Below are 27,273 nucleotides of genomic sequence, written 5' to 3'. Positions count from 1 at the left end.
TGATAAATAAATGAAAATGATAAGTTTGTTGATATATATATTTAAAGATTTTTGTATTTTCAATTTTTATTAATTTCTTATGTTTGCATACGATAATTTTATTTTCAAAATTTCATAAATATAATTTTCATTTTTCTTCCACTAACCAATTAACTTTACATAATTTGGAGCCCTCATCAAAGCGGGTCTTAGGCAATCGACTACTTCGCCTATACTCAGGGCCGCCGCTGCAAGCAATGCTAAACTAACAATTCGAAACACCTCATCCCCCATGAACTCTTGAACCCATCATTTGAATGCAATCCCAATGGATCTCTCGTCAACACCATTAAAACTGGAATTAAATCAAGGGAAAATTGCAGTCAAGGTACGAAACCTTTTGTTTATTAGCAGATTTTGTCCAAACCTTTCATTTGTACTACCAGAGGTACCAAACCTTTTTAAAATGCGCACCCGAAGTTCAAATGGATGGAAACCGTTAGTAAATCTATTAGTTGACCTAGAGTCAACATTTTGACCAATTTTTGACTGCATTTTAAAGGGTAAAAATATAACATTAGATTTTTATATTAAAGAATTAAAATAATTAAATTAAAAACCCAAAAATCTTCATCTTCTACAGGTACCCTTCATCCATCCCAGTGACCACCGCCGCCCTAATCGCCATCCTCTACTAACACTGCCACCACCATCACAAGAATAACTCATTAACACCACTACCTATTGAAGAAGAAGAGGAGAAGGACTCGTCAAATTCAAACCCAACAACTTTATTGCAATAAGCAAGTCCAGTGCTTAATCGTTATTGCAATAAGCAAGTCCAACATCCTACTCCGACCTATCGCACTTTAGAGACCTATTGGGACAGCAATGAGGATGCCCCCGGACCTCGCTGTGGACACACTCTCACCGTCGTTGCTGACACTAAAAACCACGACCCCTGCATCATCCTCTTTGGATGGGCCACCGCTATCGAAGGTGGCCTGAATGATCCCGATGGAGTGGTGGCCGACGTATGGTGGCAGTGCCGCCGGTGATAACCTCTGGTGATTTTGGGGTAAAGGGTTTGGGGAAGAAGGGGATGATGATGGGTGGTATGTTTGATTTTTCATCTTCTGGTTAATGTTATTTGCTGGCAATTGCTGTGCGATGATTTAGGTACGGTAGATGATGGTCGTCGACCAATTTAGGAGCGGTGAATGACAGTGGTCGGCGCGATTGGGGTGGGTGGACGTTGGTTGATTTCGGTGGGGTGGGACGAGTCGAGGTCGGCTGCGTGGGGAAGAAGAAGAAGAAAAGTTTTTGAAATTCTTTTCTTTTTATTTTATTTTTGGATTTTTAATTTAATTGTTTTAATTCTTTAATATAAAAACCTAATGTTACATTTTTACCCTTTAAAATGCAGTCAAAATTTGGTTAAAATGTTGACTCTAGGTAAACTAACGGATTTACTAACGGTTTCCGTCCATTTGGACTTCGGGTGCACATTTTTGAAAGGTTTGGTACTTCCGATGGCACAAATGAAAAGTTTGGACAAAGTCTACTAATAAACGAAAGGTTTGGTATCTCGCCTGCAATTTTCCCTTAAATTAAAGGCCAAAAGTCTAAAATGTATCTTGCCTTCGCTCATCTTGACTACATAATCAGCAAACTGGTCTTGATCCTCAAAGTCGAAAGCCTTAACAACCTCCATTATTGACTCCACCGCCAACCCCCTAGGCTCAGCTCTTTCCAATGCCTACCTCACCATATGCTTAGGCAAATTCAAAACTGCCTTTTTGATATCATCGGAATTTCTCCCCATTCCCTCCATCCCATTCACCACAAAGCCTAGAGCAAAACTCCTAGCCTGAGACTTAGTTAACAAAATCAATGGTGTCAATGCCCTCAAAACCTTGAGAAATCTCCAATGTGAGCATCAAAATACCAAAATGCACCATTTTTTGGTGCAAAGGAGCTCCAATCCAATACCGTACTTTGCACCATTTTGATGCAAAGTCAACACATTCACTTTGCACCACACCAAAATGGTGTAAAGTGTATAAAGTCTCTTTTTGTTTTTTAAATCTTTTCCAAATAAATTAGTTAAGGGTATTTTTGTCATTTATGCTATATATTATTTAATATAATAATAATAATAATAATAATAATAATTATTATTATTATTATTATTATTATTATTATTATTATTATTATTATTATTATTACTACTACTACTACTACTATTATTGTTTGCATTTAAAATAACTTTTAAATGTAAGAAATAATAATTAATAAATTAATTAAAAGAAGAAAAAAAATTAAAATATAACAAACACGATTATTTATTAAAGTTAACACAAAATATATTAAACGACGACATACATAAGATAATCTAATTTTATTTAAAGAAAATGATACATAAAAAAGTACATATTAGTAATTTCGAGAATTAAATTGCAAAAATTTTGAGCCTTCGTAATATCGTAATATCCAAATTCGAAATGCATTAAACTATTTTGTGATGACATGATTTAATATTTTCGTTGTTGTACTATTTTTATTAACTGTACTATATTTTTTATATTTATTAATAAATTTAATTTTTTCCATAATTTAATGTAATTATTTGTTTAGTAATTTATATATTTATAAAATAATTAAATAAATAATATTTCAAATAAAAAAATTATATAATGAATAAAAAAATGGAAGAAAATGGTTAAACACTGTTCATTTGGTGTAATGGTTAGAAATGAATTTTAGTTCGGCACAAGATTTAGAACAAAATTTGGTGCAGTGCTGGAGATGAAGCTGCAGGATCCCCCTGATTTCCATGCTTATCTTTCAACACTTCACTCAAAATTCGTGAACACAGCTTGCATAACCTCCCAAAACTCCCGAGATTCTGTAAAAGGTCAACTGCCCTTAGCAGAATCTCACAAACAGTCAGAACCAAACCCTTCATACGATCTGGAACCGACCTAAATAAACCAAACTAAATACCATTTCCAACCTCTCAAGATTACACCACAAATCTTTAAATTCAAAACTCTCATCCTCCGTCTCACTTTCCCAAAACTCCCTACTTTGCCCACTGTTTTTTCTTTTTTTCCTTCCTTTCTTCTTCACATCCTGGATCCTTGACATAGTCCCTTACCAAAAAACCTGACATAGCTTCTTGAATGCTTGACGAATGGCACGCAATAGAGACAGAAAAGCCATGGGAGTAAACAGAGTAAAAACAAGGGAACTTGGCGATAATAGTAAAGCCAAGTAAACTTTCGCACCCAAAATTGATAAATTTGTTGGATCGGAGTCCATTGCTAAGGAAATGGCATTGTTTAGTGAAGAAACTGAGAGATTCTTGAAGAAATTTCAGTGTATAGATTTTCAAGATCAATTGAATCTTTTGTATTGAGAGTGTAGTCTAGCAGCATTTTAAGATCATTAAGGAAAGACAATGAAATGGGTGCTTGAGATTCTACGTTTGACACTATTGGGGCTATGCTCTCATCCATGGTAAACTTTGACAATGAGAGAGAGGGGGATGATGGGTTTGGGAGAAAGGAGGGCTTTAAATTGTGGTGGTTTCATGCTCCGACATTGGGGATGGTTCATAAACATTTCATTCAAATAACTTTTGCGACAATTTGATAAAACCATTGTGCCATATGTAAATAATAATTTACATATACATGATGTAGTAAAATATAATTGGATCAAAAAATTTCAACTAAATTTAAAAAAATTAAAAATTGCTTGCTCTCTTTTTGACATTTCATTATACATAAACTATTAATTAATTTCATTACGTACAAGTAACATTATTTTGATAAAATATGATTATAAAGTTGATAATCAAACACTATCATGCAATGAAAGAAATTTTAGCCATGTTTGGCCCTATGTTTTAAAACTCATTTTTCCTCAAACTCATTTTCAACTATGTATTTAATGGAACTTGTTGACCTTCGAAAATAGCCAACAGGTATCATTAGAAGACAATGTATGCGTGGACTTGTTTTGTAGTATTTCGACTATAAATATGAATGTTTGTGGAAGAAGAAGATAGAAACAAGGGAGAGATATATTATGTTTTCTCTTTTCATTCAAAAATCTATCCTCTTAAATGATACAAAAATTGTCTATTTATAATGATCAGGTCGACGTGGTCACCGTTAGATTTGAACAACATGGCTTGATCCGAGACCCTTGGTGTCATATCAACTCTACTTTATATTAATTAAATTGACAGACTTTTGACAAAAGGTCAGCCACCCTACAAATGTAGACTGACTTCTCTGACACTTAATAAATGGGCACGTCGCATCAACAATTTCGGAGACGTCCCAGCTGAACCTGCTAAAGGCCTCGAATACTCCAGGGAGTTCGACAATAAGGGATGAGCAAGGGTAGGACCACATCAGCTGATCTTAGTGTAACGACTTCAGCATTTAATCGTGACTACTTCATGTGTTGTAGCTCTTGGATAGCTTGAATGATTACCACATGTAAATACAGGGGGCTCACGTGGCCATTCTGTATGACTAGTAACAATAGTCTCCCAAGTCTACGTATGATCATTCATGTGGTACATAGAGTTTATGACTTTTTTGAAGAAAAGAAATCCATGCGGTAACGTTAGTCCCCCGAGTCTAATCACTTAAATATTCGTATGAGAATTTTAGCCTTGCCACATGTGTTCGTCAATAGCCATCGGAATCGAGACCGAGGCTCATGTGCCCTGTATATATAAGTAGCCTTGCCTTAATGTATATTGAGAGCTGAAGTTATAAATACCCAAGTTGTTGGATGTAAAATCCGAGGTGGTTTGTACCGTTGTCGAGGTGATTAGAATGTCAACCGAAGTGGTATGCTATGTGAGACGGTTTAGGTAATTTGAGCGTTTTTCGTCATTTATTACCATAGATTGCCATGCTGCCATTTGGCCATTCTAAGGAGGGCGGTGCCTCATATTTTCAATGTGTTCCACGTGTTTTGATCTGGGCCGTAACGCTGAAACGTCAAACTCATCAAATGATATATCTGTAACCCAGGTTTGGACGGTCCAGATCTTTGAAATCTGACGGTTGAAAATGCATGCATTCGCCTATAAAAGGCTCATTCTACTTGAACATTCATTTGCTTGTATAAATCATGTTGTCTCGTGTCTTCTGCAATATGACCAAAAATTATACTTGTACCTGGTGGATTTTGAGGGGGTTGGTGCAAGGGATTGCTTGGTTTTGGACGATGCCATGAAGTGTATGAATTGGATGATACTTAGGTGTAATGCATTGGATGCTTGGATCCGTGAAAATGCAAATGCAGTCTCAGCACAATCTTCTTTGAATGCTTTGAGAACAGTGCTAAATTGTGGACAATAGAGTGCGAATTCCATCTGAAATGCCTTGAGTGGCACTATGTGGATCCCCAGGGGCTGTACCAACGTACTTTCCCTGAGCAGCTAGGCTACTTCCTTTGCCAGTGTACTAGGCAAAGTGTATTGTACCCATAACTTTGAGTTTCAACATGGTCCAGCAGACCTCGTAATCGTAAAGGTGGTTGTGTATAGCAGACGTCCCGAAAAGGGGGAGTTCCAGCGGATTATGCGTCTAATGTAGTGATTGTGCCTTGTCATTATTATTCATTTTTATTATTATCTCGGTATGTGCTTTGTAACGCTTTGTAAGTGGTCGATTGCCTTCAATTGAAATGTGTTTGCAGTAATGAATAAAGTTTCTACCTCTTTATGCAAATCTAAGTTTGAATTGAGCTTTAAATTGATACAATTGTAGCTAGGGTGTTTTGGGAGGGTCGTGCGCTTGATGTAGTTTCCCCCTTTTTTTTACCAGCAACTTGTGCCTTTTCACGGAGGTGGTCATTTTAGGATCCAACCCTCGGTGTTGTCCTATTCTTGGCGTTGATTTTCACTTCTAAAGTGGACCTCTTCAGGTTCCAGCTCATTTCACCGAGGTGTCCTTCTTAGGCTGACCTTCGTCAACATATTTCTTTCGAGCTCATATTCTAAAGTGCCACTATAGGCTAATTTCTTTTATTCCTTCGAAGGAATTGTCATGCAAAAAGTTATGCATTTTGCTGAGGACTTCGACGGAGTCTTCTATATGGCATGGACTAGACCACATCAGGTCATATGCCAGGTAACAGTGTGTGTAAAACAACGTGTTTACTAGTGCTGTGAAGTATGCTAGCCACAATGTCACACAAAAGCTATCAGTAATCATAATAATATCCCAAATTCAAACATAGATATAGACATAATGGGGATCAAAAATCAAAATAACTTAATAAAAAAGTATACAAGCATTTATCACGGACATTGTCTTCAGTCCCGAAGTGAACTAAGTTTTTGTTGATGAAAGAGCTGAAGTTGTGTATCAAAACTGCCTACTTCAAATACATTATGAAGGGAGCTGAGGTCCCTATTTTTCTAAGCTCCTTGGCTTGTTATGTGCATATCTTTCCAAGGCAAGAAGATCGATTCTGTCCTTCAGGCTGATGTCTTGACACTTGTAATCACATATCTTTCAATTGTGCGAAGTTGAGTTGACAACTCATGCATGGTCCTCCTTCCCAGTTAGTTAAAGGGGATCTACATATTTTGGGAGTAGTCCCTTATGGGGTCTTCCCTTATCATTTTCCACATTTGACATTCTGTCCAGGTGGTTTCATCTTTACCTTTTCTTTGAACAGATTTCTTTTACATGTTTGGTTCAAGGCTATATATAGCCCTCTTTGACCCATTTTGGTCTCCTCTTTGGATGGGGTTGAAGTCTTTAGCTTCCCAAAAGGAGGGTCGGTCTTCACATTTTGAGTCAAAGCTTTCTTAGAAAATATAATTCTATGAGGCTTATGTCTAAGCTACTTTGATTGGAGAGGACAGCAGATTGCACTTTTTCACCTCTGCTTTTGAGGGGTTAATTCTTATTGGGTAATGTTATGGGGTCCACCTCGACAGATATATGCCTTAGCGCCGCTTTCTATAAGAAGAGCTAGCCTAAGGTAGCCAAAATTGACACTCATCCTTTTAGGTGAGGCCCTTTGCCTTTCTCATAAAGGTAGTTCTCAAGACTTCCATCCCCGGACTTCATCTTTTGGATGGGATGGGGAATACATCAAATAATTTTTCTATGGGGCTTGTGCCCTTGGTTCACTGATCTGCTGTGAAGGTCGACTCATGGTTTTCGGGTTCGTGGAGCTCAGCCTGGTAGTTATATGTCTTAGTGCCTCTTTTTGCAAGAGGACTTCGCCTAGAGTGACCAGTTTTTAAGAGGACATCTCTCTGGGCTTATACCTTTTCCCTCGTGTTGTCAATCTTGGTTGGCCCACATCTGAGCTAGTGCAGATTGTCTTTCACGCCTATTCCTATGCGGAGAATGCATGTATATGGGCAAGCTCAGCTACGGTTCTCGGTTGAAGTTGTCCATGCGAATTTTCCACTGATAAAGGGTTGAACATATATGGCCGGCTCAAGGAGATAGGAGAGAGTTTGGCTTGGACGGACAAAATGTGGGGTCGGTTTTATCTATTTCTTGTAGGACCAAGCCTATCAAAGACACTGGCCCATCTCCTTAGCGCGTTAGCCCTGCTATATTCCGATGGAATGGCTGTCTTTGCAATCATTGGGTCGGTGATGTAGTCGATAACCATGTCCACATCCACCTCTCTTTCTAGTGGAACGACCTCCTCATTTTGTGAAGAGTTGACCAATTGACCTTTCATGTGCTCCAGTAGTTCTCGCATTGCAGTGTTTTGCCGAGAGATGGTTCTCATGTTTGCGGGGACGCCGACCAACTCCCTAGTGAGCCTTGTTACTAGCTTAGGCTTGTTTCTTGAGCCACTTTTTCGGTAGTGAACTGCGGGAGTAGCTGAGAGCGCTCCTGGATTACTGGGGCACTTTATTAGGATGTTTCCTCACCAAAGCGTTCTTTAGTTTATCTAGGTGCAATTTCCTCCTTTGTCGAACTCATGGCTATCCCTTCCCCACAGATAACCTTTCTTTGGCTCTGTTTCTGGGGTTGTTTTCCTTTACTCAAAGATTTTAGCAAAGTTTATTTTAAGTCGCCTCTTTCAATACCTCGATCAGGCCTTGTGTTGCTCTTTTTCATTGATGTCACTTTTTGTTCAAAGGCTTTTTGATCCTTTCTTGGGAAACTTTTAGATTTCTTTGTTTTTTTCACGAGATTCTCGTGGTTTAGCTATTCCAAGGTTTCCCACAGACGGAGTCAATCTGTTGACCTCCGAAAATGGCCAACAGTTGTCTTTAGAAGACAATGTACACATGGACCTGTTTTATAGTATTTCTACCGTAAATATGAATGTTTGTGGAAGAAGAAGATAGAGACAAGGGAGAGATATATTATGTTCTCTCTTTTCATTCAAAAATCCATTCTCTTAAATTATACAAAAATTGTCTATTTATAATGATCAGGCCGATGTGGTCACCGTTAGATCCGAACCACATGGCTTGATCCGAGACCTTTGATATCACGTCAACTCTACTTCATATTAATTACATCGACGGACTTTTGATAAGAAGTCAACCACCCTACAAATCTAGACTGACTTCTCTGACAGTTAATAAATGGGCACGTCGCATCAACAATTCTAGAGACGTCCCAACTGACTCTGCCAAGGGCCTCAGATATTTCAGGGAGTTTCACAATAAGGAATGAGCAGGGGTAGGACCACCTCGACTGATCGTATTGTAACGACCTCGATATTTAATCGTGACTATTTTAGATGTTGTAGCTCTTAGATAGCTTGGGTGATTGTCGTGTAAATACGGGGGTCCATGTGGCCATTCTGTATGACCGGTAATAGAACTTACAATTGTTATTAATTTTTCAATTACAAATTTCATTAATTTTTATCAAAATTTACTAAACATTTTAGTTTTAATTAAACTAAATAGGGACCTAGTCCTTATTTGGGATCCATTATAATGGGTTTTGGGATGATAATGCATTTTGGAATAGCAACAATTTTGTAAAGAATGTGTAATTAAAAAGGAAAAAAATTTGAATTTACGTGTAATATTATTGATAGGAATGTAAAATGTCATATTTTTCATTCCTTTACCTTATGCTTTTGTGATTAATTAACACATAAATGTTCTGGGTACCCTTATATTTTGATTTAGGTTACAAATGAATGGAAAATATAGAATTTGGAAGAAAAGAGAGAAAAATGACCTAAATGGAAGAAAGTGAAAAGCTCAGAGACCAAGTTGTAAATAATACCTAGATGAGACGAGTGACAGAATGAAGATTCAAGATTGTTAGAGGTCAATTAGATGAAGAAAGAAGTCAAAGAGGTTGAAATCAATGCAAATTGATGAATTTGGAAGAAAGAAACGAAAAATGTGCTAAAAAGAAATGAATCCAAAGTTTGGGGACTAAAATGCAAAGTGCTAATAGTTTATTCGGACCCAATATCGATTCTTAGAGAAAGTGTGAATTCAATTAGATGGAATCGAAAGCTAAGGGATTAAGAAGACATCAAAAAAGAGTTAAAATGAATGAAGATTGAAATTGAGGGATCAAAGTGTAACAATTGAAATTATTTTATACTGTGCGTGCGCACAGGCTTAAAGTGGCGCGAGCAGGACCTCATTCTTGCATACCGAGAGCAAAACAACAAAGTGACGTGCGCATATTAAATATATGGCGCCTGAGCATGGGCTCAAATTTCTGTGAATGGCTAGTTTCCTTATTCTGATGAAATTTTACATGGAAACAATATTTTTGATATCATATATATACCTAAAGACTTTAGAATGAGGAGAACCTCCTTTTTGACCTAAAAATCTTATATTCTACGTATTTTTTGGAGGCAAAGAATGGACACCATAGATTTTTCTCTCTTTTTGCTTAAGGATTATTGATATATTACTAAACTTCATCTCTTGGTCGAAGGATATTGAAGCCTAGGAATTATTCAGACTGTGAGATCTAAATAAATTTCATTATTTTCATTCATACTTTATGTATTGAGTATTTTTCTATGCATGATTTTATGGTTGTTGTATTTAAATTCTAAAAGGCCTATTAGATGTTCATGTATTTCGATCAACTGCTTGTTTAAAGAACAAATACGCGATTGTTTGATATTTTTGACATTATGAAGCAACTAAGTTTGATTAATTGTTACTTTAGAGGTTATTATATTCTAGGAAGGATATTTAACTAGATTGAACATAACCACTTGTGATTGTGTTGTTAAGTTTCATCGATTTCTCTAATTTCCCTTGCTATTATTAAATTAAATCTTAAGTGCTTTTCTTGGGTTATTTAATAATGAGGATTGGTTGGATCGCTTGTTTTCCGGTTAGTTACAACTAAGGAGAAATAAGAAATATAAATTCCAACGATGAATGCTAAAAATATGAATTGGTAATTAGTTATGGATCTATGATCAGTTAGGAACTCCTATGGTTGATATTAGCTTAGACCAAGGTTTGTTCTATTGATTTAATCCAATTTATTAAATTGCATTTTTTTTAGCTAGAATTGATTTTATCACAAACAAAACCCACGGTTATTGTTAACATTACATAAAATTAGACTAATCACTCTTCCTAGGAATGATCTTTACTTCTACTACTGCATACATTTTTTGGAAGTGTAGGTTTTATTATTTTTGGGTGCCTACGATAGCACGCCAAATTTTGGCGCTGTTGCCAGAGAGTGAATTAGTTTATTTTTGTGTTTTTCTTTGTTCATTTCATTCTAAAAAAAACGGTATAATTTTTTTGTTTACTTCCTAATTTTTAGTTTCTTTGATTGTTTATGACCATAACTAGATCTTCTAATCAAACTAATTTGCAGTACGATCCGAAAATTGAGAGAACTTTGTGTAGGTTACGGAGTGACACTCGGCGAAATCTTGAAGAAAATGACCTTAACCCAAACATCATATTTGCAAGTGAATTTGATTTAGAAAAAGAAGACGTCATGGATGGAAATAGGACCTGGAAGGGGCTTGCAGCCCCAGATTTGATTAATAAAGCTTTATACATTACTTTTCCTACTTTAGATGCTGGCACTACTTTCAAACTTAAATCTAGACTAATTCATATCTTGCCCACTTTTCATGGCCTTGCAGGTGAAGATCCCACAAACATCTAAAGGAGTTTCATGTGGTCTGTACAAGCATGAAAACTACATGAGTTACTGGGGAGCAAATTAAATTGAGGGCTTTCCCATTTTCATTAAAAGATTCGGCGAAGGATTAGCTCTATTATCTACCTTCTGGAAATATCACCACGTGGAATGAAATGAAGAGGCTATTTCTAGAAAAATACTTTCTAGCTTCAAGGGTAGCAAATATTAGAAAAGAAATTTGTGGAGTGAGACAGAATAACAGAGAATCTGTACACGAATATTGGGAACGCTTCAAGAAACTGTGTGCAGGTTGCCCCCATCATCAAATCAGTTAACAGCTTCTCATCTAATATTTCTATGAAGGCCTTCTACCCACAGAATGAAGTATGGTTGATGCTGCAAGTGGAGGAACATTGGTGGATAAAACTCCTAAGGGCGCGAGAAACTTAATTGCGAACATGGCAGCCAATCCTTAATAGTTCGGCACTAGACTCGACACTCCTTCTAAAAGTGTCAATGAGGTAAATATATCATCCCTTGAATAATAGATTTCGAGTCTAACTACTCTTGTTTGACAAATGGCGACAGGTATTATGGAAACACCAAAGGCATGTGAAATATGTTCAGTAGCAGGACATCCTACTGACATGTGCCCAACTCTCCAAGAAAACCCCAGTGAACAAGTTAATGCAGACGGTGGCTTTCCAGGACAACCCCAAAGAAACTATGATCCATTTTCGAAGACATACAACCAAGGATGGAGGGACCACCCCAATCTTAGCTATGAAAATCCACAATCAAACCAGCCCATGACCCAAAATTGTCAAAGCTTTCAACAATTCAAGCAGCCAAACCCTCCTAGACAACAACAGGGCCAATCTTCTAACTCTGGTATGTCTCTAGAGGATATTATTAAATCTCTGGCTACTAACACTTTACAATTTCAACAGGAAGCAAAATAATTCCAATAGGAGGCAAAGGTGAGTATTCAAAGCTTGGAGAATCAAATGGGTCAAATGGCAATAGCGATTAATCAATTGGAATCATAAAGCTCGAGAGAACTACCCTCTCAAAAGATAGTAAATCCAAGGAAAAATGCAAGCGCAATTTTGTTGAGGAGTGGCAAAGAGGTTGAAATTCCAATAAAAGCAGTTCCTACATCATCAGAGCTAGAAAAGGAGAAAGAAGTCACTACAGAGAAGAATGTCCCCAACGATGATGGTAAACCTAAGAGTAAGTTGACCCCTCTCCCTGATTATAAATCGATACCCTCTTTCTCTCAAATATTAGCAGAATCTAGGAAGGATGGAATACCATTTTTAAAGACCTTCAAAACTAAAATAGATGTACATAGTGGATCACTTACTATGGAAATTGATGGTGAAATAATCAAATTTAACATTTATGATGCCATGAAATTTCCCATTGATGATAACCATGTCTATGCTATTGATATGATTGATTGCTTAGCTCAAGAAATTTTTGAATTTGATGGAAATGATGAATTGGAAGTGGCTATTAGTAAATATATTGGGAAAGAGGATTGGGAGTTAGCTTTGAAAACTGAGTTGTAAGAAACTGTTGCAGCATTAAATGAACTTCCAAATTTGCCACATGCAGGTAAAGTGTCATGTGTTGCGCTACCCATTTCTGATGAGAAGCATTTACCTTCTGTTTTGCAGGCTTCCACTCCGGATTTGAAACCTCTTCCCAAACACCTCAAGTATGTATTCTTTGGGGATGAAGATACATTGCCAATATTCATCCCAAACGAACTCAATGCATTGCAAGAGGAAAAACTTGTGCAAGTTCTCAAGAAGCATTAGACAGCTATTGGTTGGATAATTACAGACATCAAAGGAATTAGCCCATCTACATGCATGCATCGCGTTTTACTTGAAGAAGAAGTGAAACCTTCCCGTCAGCCACAAAGGAGATTGAACCCGTAGTGAAAAAGGAGATTCTCAAGCTTCTCGAAGTTGGAGTAATTTACCCTATTTTCGATAGCAGCTGGGTCAGTCCAGTTCAAGTTATTCCTAACAAGATTGGGATAACTATTGTAAAAAATCAAAATGATGAGTTGGTGACCACCCGTGTTCAAAATGGGTGGCGGGTTTGTACAGATTATAGGAAATTGAATATTGTATCCTGCAAAAACCACTTTTCCTAACCCTTTATGATCAAACGCTTGAAAGATTGGTTGGTCATCCTTATTATTGTTTTCTTGATGGCTATTCAGGTTATTTTCCGATTGCAATTGCTCCAGAAAATTAAGAAAAGACAATTTTTACATGTCCATTTAGAACCTTTGCATATCGTCGTATGTCCTTTTGGCCTTTGCAATGCTCCTTTTCGGCTGTGTATGGTTAGTATATTTTCATATTACATTGAGCATATCATAGAGGTCTTTATGAATGATTTTACTGTTCATAGGAACTCATTTGATAATTGTTTGCATAACCTTACACTTGTCCTTAAAAGATGCATGGAAATTAACCTTGTTTTAAATTGTGAAAAATGTCATTTTATGATTGAACAAGGCATAGTTATAGGTCATGTTGTTTCACCTCGGAGAATTGAGGTAGATAAAGTAAAAATTGATATTATTCAGTCTTTACCTTACCCCGCTAGTATACGGGAGATTTATTCCTTTCTTGGACATGCAGGTTTTTACCGTAAATTCATCAAGAAATTCTCCAAAATAGCATTACCCTTATGCGAATTGCTACAAAAAGATGTGACATTCGAGTTTGATGATGCATGTAAAAAGGCCTTTGACACGCTTAAGGAATTGTTAACCTCCGCCCCAATTATCCAACCTCCTGACTCGAACTTTCCATTTGAGATAATGTGGGACGCAAGCAACTTTGCAGTATGTGCTGTTTTGGGTCAAAGAATTGGGAAAGTATCCCATGCCATCTACTACACTTTCAAGACTTTAAATGGTGCTCAGCGAAACTACTCCACAACTGAAAAAGAACTCTTAGCTATTATTTTTGCTTTAGAGAAATTTCACCCTTATTTGCTTGGTACTAAAGTAATTATTTATTCTGATCATGCTGCACCTCGCTATTTGATGACGAAGGAAGCAAAACCAAGGCTAATACGATTGATACTTCTCTTAAGTGAATTCAACTTGGAGATCAAAGACAAAAAAGGAACAGAAAATAGTGTCGCAGATCATTTGAGCCGTTTAGCTCATGTGGATGATGAACTTCAGTTGCAGGAATCATTCCTCGATGAGCAATTGCTCGCTACCCATGCAACACTACCTTGGCACGCAAATATGGTAAATTATTTAGTTACTAATGAATTTTCTCCTGAATTATCTAGGGCTCAATGGGACAAAGTCAAAAGTGATGCTATGTACTATGTGTGGAATAACCCATACTTATGAAAGCATTGTCCAAATCAAGTGATAACAAGGTGCATCCCTGAAAATGAAATTATGTCCATTCTCACTTTTTGTCATTCCTATGCATGTGGGGGTCATTTTGGTTCAAAAAGGACAGCAAGAAAGATATTAGAATGTGGATTTTATTGGCCATCTTTATTTCGAGATGTTTATTCATTCTGCAAGACCTGGGAACAATGTCAAAAGACAGGTAATTTATCCCAAAGGAATGAAATGCCACATACACCCATACTCGTTTGTGAAATTTTTGATGTTTGGGGCATCGATTTCATTGGACCATTTCCTATATCTTTTGGTTATACTTATATTTTACTTGCTATTGACTATGTTTCGAAATGGGTGGAAGCAAAGGCCACCAGGACTAATGATTCCAAAGTAGTTGCAGATTTTATCAAGTCCAACATATTATCCAAGTTTGGAACCCCAAGGGCTCTCATTTCTACATTCAAACTGTGGAAGCCTTGCTGCGAAAATACCATGTAACCCACAAGGAATCCACTGCCTATCATTTACAAACTAGTGGACAAGCGGAGGAGTGAAATTGGGAAATCAAATCCATCATTGAGAAAATAGTCTGTCCAAGTAGAAAAGAATGGAGTCTGTGCAAAGATGATGCTTTATGGGCATACAGGACTGCATACAAGACACCTATTGAAATGTCACCTTATCGATTAGTATTTGAAAAACCATGCCATCTTCCAGTCGAATTAGAACACAAGGCTTTTTGGGCTATCAAAAGTTTCAACATGAAGATGGATGATAGTGGAGAGCACTGAAAGTTGCAACTTCAAGAATTAGAAGAAATTCGTAATGATGCCTATGAGAGTTCAAGAATTTACAAGGAAAAGATGAAAGCTTTCCACGACAAAATGATCTCCAGGAAGGAATTTAAAATTGGTCAAAAAGTCATTCTATACCATTCAAGACTTCGTTTGTTTCTAGATAAACTACGTTCCCGTTGGATTGGACCCTTTGTTGTTACTAATGTCTTCCCTCATGGTGCACTGCAGTTGAAATACAAAGTTTGGCAACTTCTAAAATGTTCAAGGTGAACGGCCATAAGCTTAAACATTTGTATGAAGGTATCCAAGTAGAGGAAGTGACAACATTAGGTCTTGAAGATCCAATTTATGCCGATTGAAGAGGAACGTAATAAGTCTAGTCAAAGACAATAAAGAAAAGCGCTGTTTGGGAGACAACCCAAGGGAAGTTCGTTCCTTTATCTTGTTGCTTTTATTTTCATTTTTGCATTCATGTTATAAATATCTTTATCCTTCTCTTTATATTCTACGTATTTTTTGGAGGCGAAGAATGGACACCGTAGATTTTTCTTTCTTTTTGCTTAAGGATTATTGATGTATTGCAACTTCATCTCTTGGTCGAAGGATATTAAAGTCTAGAAATTATTCAAACTGTGAGATCTAAATAAATTTCATTGTTTACATTCATATTTTATGTATTGAGTATTCTTCTATGCATGATTTCATGGTTGTTGTATTTGAATTCTGAGAGGCTTATTAGATGGTCATGTATTTCGATTGGCTGCTTGTTTAAAGAACAAATACGTAATTGTTTGATATCTTTGACATTATGAATCAACTAGAGTTTGATTAATCGCTGCTTTAGAGATTATTATGTTCTAGGAATGATATTTGACTAGATTAAATATAACCGCTTGTGATGTGTTGTTTAGTTTCATCGATTTCTCTAATTTTCCATGCTATTATTAAATTAAATCTTAAGTGATTTTCTTAGGTTATTTAATAATAAGGATTGATTGGATCACTTGTTTTCTGGTTAATTACAACTAAGGAGAAATATGAAATATAAATTCCAACCATGAATGCTAAAAATATGAATTGGTAATTAGTTTTAAATTTATGATCAGTACGGGATTCCTACGGTGGATATTGACTTAAACCAAGGTTCGTTCTATTAATTTAATCTAATTTGTTAAATTGCATTGTTTTTAGTTAGAATTGATTTCGTCATAAACAAAAACCCTCCGTTATTGTTAACATTGCATAAAATTAGACTAATCACTTTTGGTGACATACATTTTTTGGAAGTATAGATTTTATTATTTTTGGAGTGCCTGCGACAGCACGCCAATTATTTTATTGAAAATATGTGATTAAAAGGAGAAGGGAGAAAAATATATTAAAATGGAGACCAAATAGGGATTTTGTTAGAATTTGGGTGTGATCCGAATTTCTTGTTGAAATAATTGTAGAGTTCTAATTGAGATGTATATCAAGAGGAATTCTAATTGGAATACTATTGTGGAATCCTATTCAAGTTTAATTATCAAATTCTAGTTAAAATTTTATTTGGAAACCCAATTAGGAGTTGAAATTTGTGTCGAACTTGCATATATCAAAATAAGGGAACTTTTGACATTTTATTTCATGTACATCTCTACTTTTATAGATTGGATTGTTCTTTATAAATATTAGACTCTTTTTCTATATTTGTGAAGCAAATATTGCTAAGTTGTAATTTCTCTCCATAAAATATCAGTTCTTCAGCTTATCTCTTGTTTTTTTTACTTTAATCTTCTTTCTATAATTGTGTTGATACATATTTCTTATTGGGTCGTTAATTTCAATTCTTGCAACACCTTTGGGATCAACAATTGGTATCAGAACAATTCTGATAACTTGCTTGTTCCCAACAAGTTGTATCAGAGTTAGGCTACAGGTTCTTTGTGATTTGGTTGGGATTTTTTCAGAGATGACTACATTGAAATATGACATTCTGCTATTGAATCATAATATAAGATTTTTGCCGTAACAAGTAAAAATGAGGGCTGTGTTGATGTAAATGAATTTAGACGATACTTTGATGGGTTTTGATAAGATGCCAGCAAATTGGACAATGGAGGAGAAGCAACAGAAGGACAGAAAGGCTCTATCGCAGATTCATCTTGCAGAACGTATTCAAGGATAAAATGGAGCTACTTTGTGGTTAGAACTAGAGCAGTTGTGCATGACTAAAAATCTTACGAGCAAATTGTATCTAAAGCAAATGCTATATTCCCATCGCATGGCGGGGCATGGGAGGTTAAGTATGATGAGGAGGATCTGGCTTTGATCATGTTGTATTCGTTGTCTGCTTCTTATTCATCATTTCAGGACACGATTTTGTACAGTTGTGACACACTTATCATTGAAGACGCTTACTATGCTTTATTCTCAAAAGAGAAGATGAAGCATTTGGTTGGAGTTACATCTAGGGATGAGGATGCTCTGGTATCTCATGGTGATCGACGGAGGGGTAGATCGAAAGTGAACTTTTGCAATGTGTATTGCTTCTACTGTAGAAGGAAAGGACATGTTAGGAAAGATTGAAATTTGTTACAGGCTAAAGGTAATTTAGCTGCAAATCATGGGGGTCAATCATTGAATTCAGACTAGACCAATATTGTTGAGGATTTTTCTGATGGCGATGATGTGATTATGATTGTGCCATTCATTATCATCCTAGAAAAGTTAAAGTAGTTGCTGACAAATTAAGTAAGAAGACAGTAGGATATTTGGCAACTTTACCTACTATACAAAAATCATTGATGAAAGATATAGATCACCTGCAATAGATCACTTGCAACTTGAGGTGATCTCACCTTCAACAAATGTTGCAGCATGAATTGTTGCTTCACAGTTTAATCTAATATTCAAGATCGAATTAAGAAAGCCAGGATAGTGATCCATTTCTGTAAAAGATTAAATGTGAGTTGGTAGGGGCAAACAAAAGGATTTTGAGTTAGCTAGAGATAACACTTTGATGTTTAAAGAAAGATTATATATACCAAATGATGAGAAGATACAAAAAGAAATATTGGAAGAAACTCATTTTGCCCCATACGAAGCAAATCTTGGAGGTATGAAAATGTATAAAGACCTTCAAAGCATATTTTAATGGTGGAATATGAAAAGAGAAATATGTCTATTTGTAAATAAGTAGTAAGTACATGGTTTTCAGTTAGTGAAAGCAGAACATTAGAGACTATTAGGATTATTAAATCAACTTGAAATTCTTGAATGGAAATAGGAGCATATCACATAGATTTTGTAGTTGGTTTTTCAAAATCAAATAGAGGAAATGATGCAATCTAGGTTATTATTGATGGATTGACAAAGTCAGCTCACTTCTTACCAGTAAAAATAACTTTTAATATGGATCAGTTAGCTCAAATATATTTTAGAGAAGTGATCAGATTACATAAAACCCTAGTCTCTATTGTATTAGATAGAGATTTGAGATTGCTTCAAAATTATGGAAAAGTATGTACAAGGCAATGGAGACTAAGCTAATCTTCAGTATAGCTTTTTACCTGCAATCAGATGGTTAGTTGAAGGGAATTATTCAAATTATTGAGGACATGCTTTGAGCATGTATCCTAGATCTCGGAGGAAGCTGGGAAGGACATCTACCATTGATAGAATTTACCATAATAATAGCTATCAAACTACTACAGGAATAGCCCTTTATGAGGTTTTATATGGTAAATGGTATAGATCTCTAGCTCATTGGAATGAAGTTAGTGAGAGAAGGATTTTAGGTTTGAGATTATTGAGGAAACAGTCCAAACTATTAAGAAGATTGAGGCCAAAATAAAGATTGTCTAAGATCGAAAAAAGTTATGCAGATAACAGGATAAAGGATCTTGAGTTCGAGATTGGTGACAAAATTTTCCTAAAATAGTTCATATGAAAGGAGACATTTGATTTGGCAAAAGGAAAGCTACGACCAAAATTTATAGGACCTTTTGAGATTTTGAAACGTGTGAAAATCGTGGTTTATAAGTTGTCGTTGCCTCCCTGAACTTTCGGCGGTACACAATGTCTTCTATGACCCTATACTTTGAAAATTCGTATCAGATCATGACCATGTAATTAATCATCAGGTTAGACATTAATCCACGTCTAACTTACGAGGAAGTTCCAATAATCTCCTTGGATAGGAAGATTTGAATACTTTAGAATAGAGAAATTCCATTGGTAAAGGTTCAGTGGCGAAATCACGGGATTGAAGATTTCACTTGAAAATGCGAGGCAGATATTAAAGCTAAATATCCATAACTTTTCAATAACCAAGTAAATTTCAAGGACAAATTTTTTAAGGAGGGGAAGAAGTAATACCTCAAAAATACATACAATATATTATGAAATATAAATATAAGTTTTGAGATTTTAGAGTAACTTAACAACTTTACGATTTTCGAGGTACCTTGTGCTAATATTCCTAATAATTGAAAATACAAATTTTACATGAAACTAAATTTTAATATTATTTTGGATATCTATTAAATTATTATCGAAATTATATGATATAAAAGTTTTTAAATAGAACTTGAAATTTACATATATCTACACTCGAATCTTATCCTCATGTAGTTAGAATTTTCTTAAAAATTCGAATTTCATGATAAGTATTTTTGTTGAAAGTCAAATTTAAATTTTAAATAAGAGCCATATTAGAATTCTAAGTTTTTAGCGCGTATGAGATTCATTTGCAAGAATTTTCAGTTCTGAGTAGCTCAAGTATATATGCAATTTAACAAACAAGATATGGATTTCTATATGTGCCAAACGGTTTGGTGTTTTCACTTTTATATGTTTTAAGTTAATTATTTTATTTGTTATTCTGTGATTCAAATTAAATAAAGATCTTGTGTGTAATACCATAGGGTATTATATAGATCTATATAGAAATCAACTATAAGGCTAGAGACTCTAAGTGAAAATTGAGAATGGGTATGACCTAATTAAGAATGAGACGGTCCGATTTCTATTATATTAGAAAATTATGTTATGTGCTTAATTTACCTGCTTTTGTATTAAATTATGAAAATATTGACATGAAATTTGTACCGAGTGTTTTTATATGCTCATTGCATATACTAAATCATTTGTACAAATGCTTGATTGATTGGAGTTCGAGGTTGATACCACTGATAGTGTCCGTGACGTTGGATAAAAAATTTTAATTTTTATTTCAATATTTAATATTTAATTAGAAATATACTTTGTAAGCAGAATTTTAGTTTCAAAATCGATGTTGAAAAATAAGTACATGATTTATATTTTAGCAATGGATTGATATTTTATAATACAATAAAATAACTTATTTTATTCGACATAATTCTTTAAATTTTGTAATCCACTATGAGTCAATCACCGTCTCTTACATGGAAAGGAGTTGTTTGAGTAATTTTCAAGACAAATGTCCCGAAACATTACAAATTTTATCTTGGATGCTTCGCTTTAAATTGTGAATTACTTATTCAGCCTCCGTTTGGCCCCATTAAGTTTCTCGTTATTCCACATTTTAGCTCATTCAACCCAACTAGGTGGATACAGCTGTATTAACGTCTGTTCATATCATTTCAAATGTCAGAGAATCCCAAAAAATCCACTAAACCTTGGAACCCATTGACAAATATATCCTCCATTTTTACTCTTGCAATGCCATTCTTACCCCTGCCATCACTCAGCCAGATGGCAAAACTAGGGACACACATGTCATTTTCTGCATTAATCAACTTAGTAGTCAAACCACCGATGTGAACAAATAATTATTGTTCTGACAGCTATCATTGAGACGTGGGGTCGGCACTGTTTGAAAAAGTTGAAAATTTAATGGTTTTTAATTGGGGTTGGGGGAATACTGTTTAGCCTCATTTTTATTTTTTTTCTTTTCACTCTTATTTTAAACCACACAATTTTCAATAAATTAATATTATACATAGATTGAAATTTTTTTACCTATTACACATTCTCCCAAAAAAATACCATTACATACATTAAGCCCTTGTTTGATCCCATTTTGTAGAAAATAATACATTTTAAATAGTAAATTAATAAAGAACGTGTGGTTAAAAATTAAAAAATATTTTGAATTTACCTGTAATATTATTTTCTTGAAAAATGTGTGGTTGAAGATAAATTTTGAAAAAAAAAAAAAGAATTTTTAGAAGAATGAAAATCAAACAAATACTAAAAATTGAAAGAAAGGGGGCCAAGAAGGGTATTCATAAAAAATGTACACACAAGTAAAAAGATAAAACCATTCATATCACCTATTTTCCTCGCATAGTTTTGATTTCACGTTTATTGTACTAATTTTAGATACACTAAATTATATAACATAAAGTTTGTATGAAACGCAAAACTTTTTTTTTTCCCTTTCTTTCAAAGAGCATAGCTTCCAATTTCTGCTTAAAATAAAAGAATAATTATAGCGATTATGAAGTTTACGACTGCATTTAATAATTTAAATATTTAATATTCTTACTTCTCAAATTATTCAAACCATATTAAAATTGATTGATCAATAAACATTTAAAAGAATATGTGAAATAAAAGATTAAGACAAGATAATAAGTATTTCTTAAAAAAAACAAAATAAATAACATTATTGGAATGTATAAAAACTTGATGCTTATCATCTTGGAATTTGGGAAAGTTATCTTGGCGTGAGAAAAGTTCAATCACGCCACATAAACATTATCTTTTACATCATTGTGTCACTTAATAATTGACTACACACTATTAGACAATTAAAATAAATATATATATTCGCCCAAAATAATGCTGAACAAAGAGATCAGAAAGCACATAGAAATTTCATGTGAGAGAAAAAAAAGGAGATATTGAAATATCAAAGTGACACTTACAGAGAAAATACCAATTCAATTAACAGCAACTCAATGCTTATTCATTTCACGTGAAAATACCCCAAATCATTTCATGGCTCATGCTGCTGTCGTCTCTCTTTTGCACACTGTTGAGCAGATCCGCCATGGAGATGGAGTTTCGGATCCTTATCAAAATCAACTGCTTGTACCTCTCTTCGAAAAGCTCAGTTCACTACTGAATTTTCTTGAAGAATCTTTCCAAAGTAGCAGGGAAGAAGTGAAATCACTGGAAAGAAAAATCAGAGACGCGGCTTATCGTGCAGAAGATGTCCTTGAGTTCCGTATATCGGATCATCTTCTTCCAAAACCTCAAAAACTATTTTATTTTTCTTCAAATAAGCTATCTGCTAAAAAGTATCGTCTAGACTTGCAGAAAATAATTGCAGAAATCGATACGATTGTAGAAGAGGTGAAGGAGATCGAGGATGTGAGGGGCGAACAAATACTTCAGCCAAGGAATTTTTTTCCATCAAGACCTGCTCCTAGTGGCCAGACTAATATGGTGGGATTTGCTCAAGACTTGATGCAGATAAAGGAGAGGCTCTGTGATGAACGACGTAAACTCCAAATCATTCCCATTGTTGGAATGGGGGGCATGGGTAAGACTACCCTCACTATGAATGTTTTTAATGATTCATTAATCAGGTATCGCTTTGATATTCGTGCTTGGGTAACATTATCTCGACAATATCGCATGCGAGACATTCTTCTAACCCTTCTAGATGAATTTGCTCTTACCGATCTCATACGGAAAGAAGATAATGATCTATTAAAAGAACAAGTATTCAAAAATCTGAAGGGTAAGAGGTACCTAATTGTCTTGGATGATGTACAGAGTATCGAGGTTTGGAATGACATAAAAATGATATTTCCAGATGATAAAACTGGAAGTCGAATCATATTGACAAGCAGGCTAAAAGATGTGGCTGATTACATCAACTCATCTAATGATCATCACCAGATGCGATTTCTTAATGAGGAAGAAAGTTGGAATTTATTTGTTGAAAAGGTGTTCGGCAAAGAAGAATGCCCTCTTGATTTGGTGGATGTTGGAAAAAAGATAGCGAAAAATTGTCAAGGACTTCCATTATTAATTGTGGTGACTGGTGGACTCCTCTCAAAGGTCAATAAGGAAAATGGTTTCTGGGAGTACGTTGCTGAAAATTTAAGCTCATTTGTAGCAGAGGAAGATGCCCAGTGCTTGGAAATATTCTCTCTTAGTTACAAACACTTGCCTGCCCATTTAAAAGCATGTTTTCTCTATATGGGAGTTTTCCCGGAAAACTATGAAATTCCAGTCTCTAGACTCATTAAGTTATGGGTCGCTGAGGAATTTCTAAAGCCACGTGAATCTAAACACTTGGAAGAGGTTGCGCAGGAATATCTTGGGGATCTTATTGATAGAAATCTTATTTTGGTTCGTCAAAAAGGGTCTATTAATGGAAAAGTTAAAACCTGTATCATGCATGGTCTTTTGAGAGAGCTCTGCGTGAGGATGGCTTATGAGGAGGAATTTTTTTGTGTGAGGAGCAGGAATTTCGTTCCAGAGAAGGAAATTTTGCTGCGACGTCAATGCATTCATGATGCTGCTTCATATAGTCCCAATGAGGAAGACATGACAATCCAATCAATGTCCGTTGTCCGTTCCTTTATATATAGTGGCTGGGACGATACTCATTTGCATTCTTATTATTATTTTGGTTGTCGACTGCTGAGGGTATTGGATATGATTGGAGTAGAGCTTACAAAGTTCCCCGATGAAATACTTCGACTAGTTAATTTGAGGTACATTGCAATCACCTGTCGCGACCTTGTAATTCCTCCTTCTATTGCCTTCCTTAAGAATCTACAGACTTTAGTTGTTGAAGATCCTTGGAAAATTACAATTTACATGCCAAAGGAAATATTTAATATGCCACAATTGAGGCATCTCAAACTCTCTCGAGTTTCCCTGTTTCGTTGTTTATCTCTCCCATTAACGGATAGTGATAAAACTTTCGTTCTAGAAAACCTGGAGACACTATCAAATGTAGAAGATTTAGGAATGTCAAAAGACTCCCTTGAAAAAATTCCTAACGTAAAAAAATTGGGAATTATTTACGGTCATGGTAGGTGGAGTGTCTTTGATGTGCATCTCCAAAAACTCGAAACATTAAAAATTTTCTTTGAAACGCAGTCAAATTCAATTTTCCTGCGAAGCATCACTTCTTCTCCAGGGCTCAAAAAGATAACTCTAGAAAACGGTAGAATTGATTGGGAAAACATGACGATTTTTGGCAAGTTGCCCAATCTTGAAGTGCTGAAATTGCGGGAGTTTGCCTTCTCTGGCCCAGAGTGGGTACCAACTGAAGGAGAATTTCTCAAACTAAAATTCTTGCTAATTTGGGAGACAGATTTGGAGCAGTGGGGAGCGGACAGCACTCATTTTCCAAGGCTTGAGCACCTAATCCTCCAAAAGTGCTCAGAATTGGTAGAGATCCCATCCGATATTGGAGAAATACAGACCCTTAAAATCATTGAGATAGATAATTCCAGTCCCTCCGTCGTAAAATCAGCAAAGGATATGCTTGAGGAACAGCGGGACCAAGGAAATGAAGTCCTTGAAGTTCTTTTCCATCAAACAAAAGAAAGACTGCATCCGTAAAAACACCGGGTAAATCAATCCCTCGTCCTATTTATTTTATGTTATTTTTTAGATACATCATATTGATCACAATGCCTACAGATCCAGCAAGATGAGTCAGGTCAATTCTATAGAAGGGAAACCAAACTTGATCGGTTAAAGGTAAATCAATTTTTCCATCCTATATTTGTATGTTACTTTCTTAATATTTTGTTTTTGATTAACCTGCCAACCTATCCAGAAAGAATCAAATAATCCTAGTGGAAGCAATACAATATCAAAGGTAAATAAATTCCTCGTCCTATAATTGTATGCCACTTTTTTATTGAGATATACATCCACACAAATCCCGAGATCTCTAGCTACCATAGTGCATTTGTATGTTACAACATTCTTCAATGACTTTTCTTTGCATTCTAGGTTCAGAAGATGGTCATAAAACTAGGAATTCGTAATGAAAAAGAGAAGCAGAAAGCCATGAAATTAGTTTCTGGCTTTTCAGGTACTAAATTTTCTTTCATGCTTCTATTTTTGTTACCACTTAGTGCTACATACCCAACATTTATTGCACAAATATATCTCAATGATCGTATCATTAATCTACCTCCTCATATAGGGGTTGAATCTCTGCATATGGACGTCAAGGAGAAGAAATTAACAGTAACTGGCAATATTGATTCAGTTATGGTTGTGCGCAAATTAAGAAAATCATGGCCTGCGGAAATACTATCGGTTGGGCCAGCAAATTAAGAAAATCTAAGAAATTTGTTCCATTTATAACTAACCCATAACTTTTTATTGGATTAGTATTAATTTTATCTCAAAGTGACTTTTTTATTTTTATTTTTTTTTGGTAAGAAAATATATATCGTTCACATGACTCCAAAGTGTTTTTAGTGTACTACAAAGTTTTATATATTTGTTCACATTGTGTAAGTTATCTATTCATGAATATGTTTGAAGAGTGGCCTTGTGATGGAATATAATGCCTCGTTATGCAAAGAGTATAAATCAAATCTGAATAATCTAATTCTGATAAATAATATATGCGTGCATCAAAAATAGAATCATGAAACAGACAAATTAATGGGACATCCTGAAATATATTTCATGTGTCGTCAAACTTGTTGCTTTGTAATAGCGAAACTAGCAAAATAGCAATTGACGAAAAGAATAAAATTGTGGTGAATTTACCAATGGCCAAGGAACTTTGCACTCGTTGTCACCTTGGTCACTGCACTCTAATTTGTTTCCAATCATTGGACCTGTTTGGTTTAACTACAAAATTTAATAAAAATCTAAGTCAACGATAGTAATTAATTTTAACCACGATTTTATGAAATTAAAAGCTTTTATCAACTTCGCAATCACGTATTTTATTAATTTTTATAGATTTTAGCTAAACCAAAAAAATGCCAAATGTTTCAAACCACTGACTCAATTTGGCATCCATTTTTTAATAGATAATTAAGAGTGCGCGAAGGCATAGGATTTAGTAGCTTTCTAGAAAGTAGGAAAAGGCCGAGCCTAGGAAAGAGGCGTGATGAAGGCGCATATGGAAAAGACATGAAAAAAGGATGTCAACTCTATTTTGACCACCTATAGTCCGAGAATATGCGTCAAAGGGTGCAATAAATGTGGGCTTAATTAGGGCTAAACAATGTGACTAATGTAAGTCCAAGCGCCAAAAGCTGCCTTTTCATTTTCTCATTTTTATACTTAACCTCAGTTTGGTAGGGATTAAATCAATTTTTTAATAGATTTGGATAAAAGTGGAAGGAATGTATGTTTGAAAAGTTGTGGGCTCATAAAATATGTGATTAAAATTAGTTGTTAATTTTGGTTTAGATTAAAATTTTAATTTCTACCAATTTAATAAACTAATTAATAAAAATAATTATTAATAATTAAAATAACATTAAAAATAAAGAAAGGTCTTGTTATGCGTAGGCTGCGCCTAACCATGCCTAGGTATATAAGACTTGATTATGCCACATTGGCATGCCTTACGCTTTTTAGAACTTTTGAATTTAGCTAAAAATTATAATCATTTGAAGACTTGATACATAAATATGTAGGATTTTCACTAAAAAAAAAAGAATGTCAAATTGAATAGGTAAGAATGTCAAATTGAATAAGTAGGTTTGATGAAATTCGGTGTCGGTAAAACTAATCCCTACATAACACTATAGATGTTACTGGGATGTGCTCTAAAGGTATACTTTTTTTTAAGTAATAAGTTTGATATAGATTTTGTTGTTTAATAAATAATATTTACTTTGTATATATGTTGCACAAATCATTTAATTGTTAAACTAATAATATAAAAAATAGAGAGAGAAAGAAAAGGGCGGCCAGGGTATCTTGATTAATTGAATGAATGAAAATACAAGGATAGTAAACTTTAGATATTCCAAGCAGATAAATA

The 27,273-nt window shown here is 35.0% G+C and overlaps 1 protein-coding gene across 3 annotated transcripts; it reads left to right on the top strand.

The window, feature by feature from the left end:
• Positions 1-22,107: 22,107 nt before the first annotated feature.
• Positions 22,108-25,309, top strand: LOC111377429 (putative late blight resistance protein homolog R1B-17). 3 transcript variants are annotated; one of them, XR_002699728.1, is made up of 2 exons: positions 22,108-25,128; positions 25,266-25,309. XR_002699728.1 is itself a non-coding variant. In XM_023000521.1 (2 exons), the coding sequence occupies exon 1, from the start codon at positions 22,275-22,277 to the stop codon at positions 24,864-24,866; it is 2,592 nt and encodes an 863-aa protein (XP_022856289.1). In that variant the 5' UTR covers positions 22,109-22,274; the 3' UTR covers positions 24,867-24,875; positions 24,948-25,007. The 3 variants fall into 3 exon arrangements, 1 of the variants encoding a protein (XP_022856289.1); XR_002699727.1 differs by having other exon boundaries at positions 22,108-25,007; positions 25,087-25,271; XM_023000521.1 differs by lacking the exon at positions 25,266-25,309 and having other exon boundaries at positions 22,109-24,875; positions 24,948-25,007.
• Positions 25,310-27,273: the final 1,964 nt, after the last annotated feature.

Source organism: Olea europaea, unplaced genomic scaffold, assembly GCF_002742605.1.
Source record: "Olea europaea var. sylvestris unplaced genomic scaffold, O_europaea_v1 scaffold1656, whole genome shotgun sequence".
NCBI classification, from domain to species: Eukaryota; Viridiplantae; Streptophyta; class Magnoliopsida; order Lamiales; family Oleaceae; genus Olea; species Olea europaea.
This window is presented reverse-complemented; position numbering and strand designations above follow the sequence as displayed.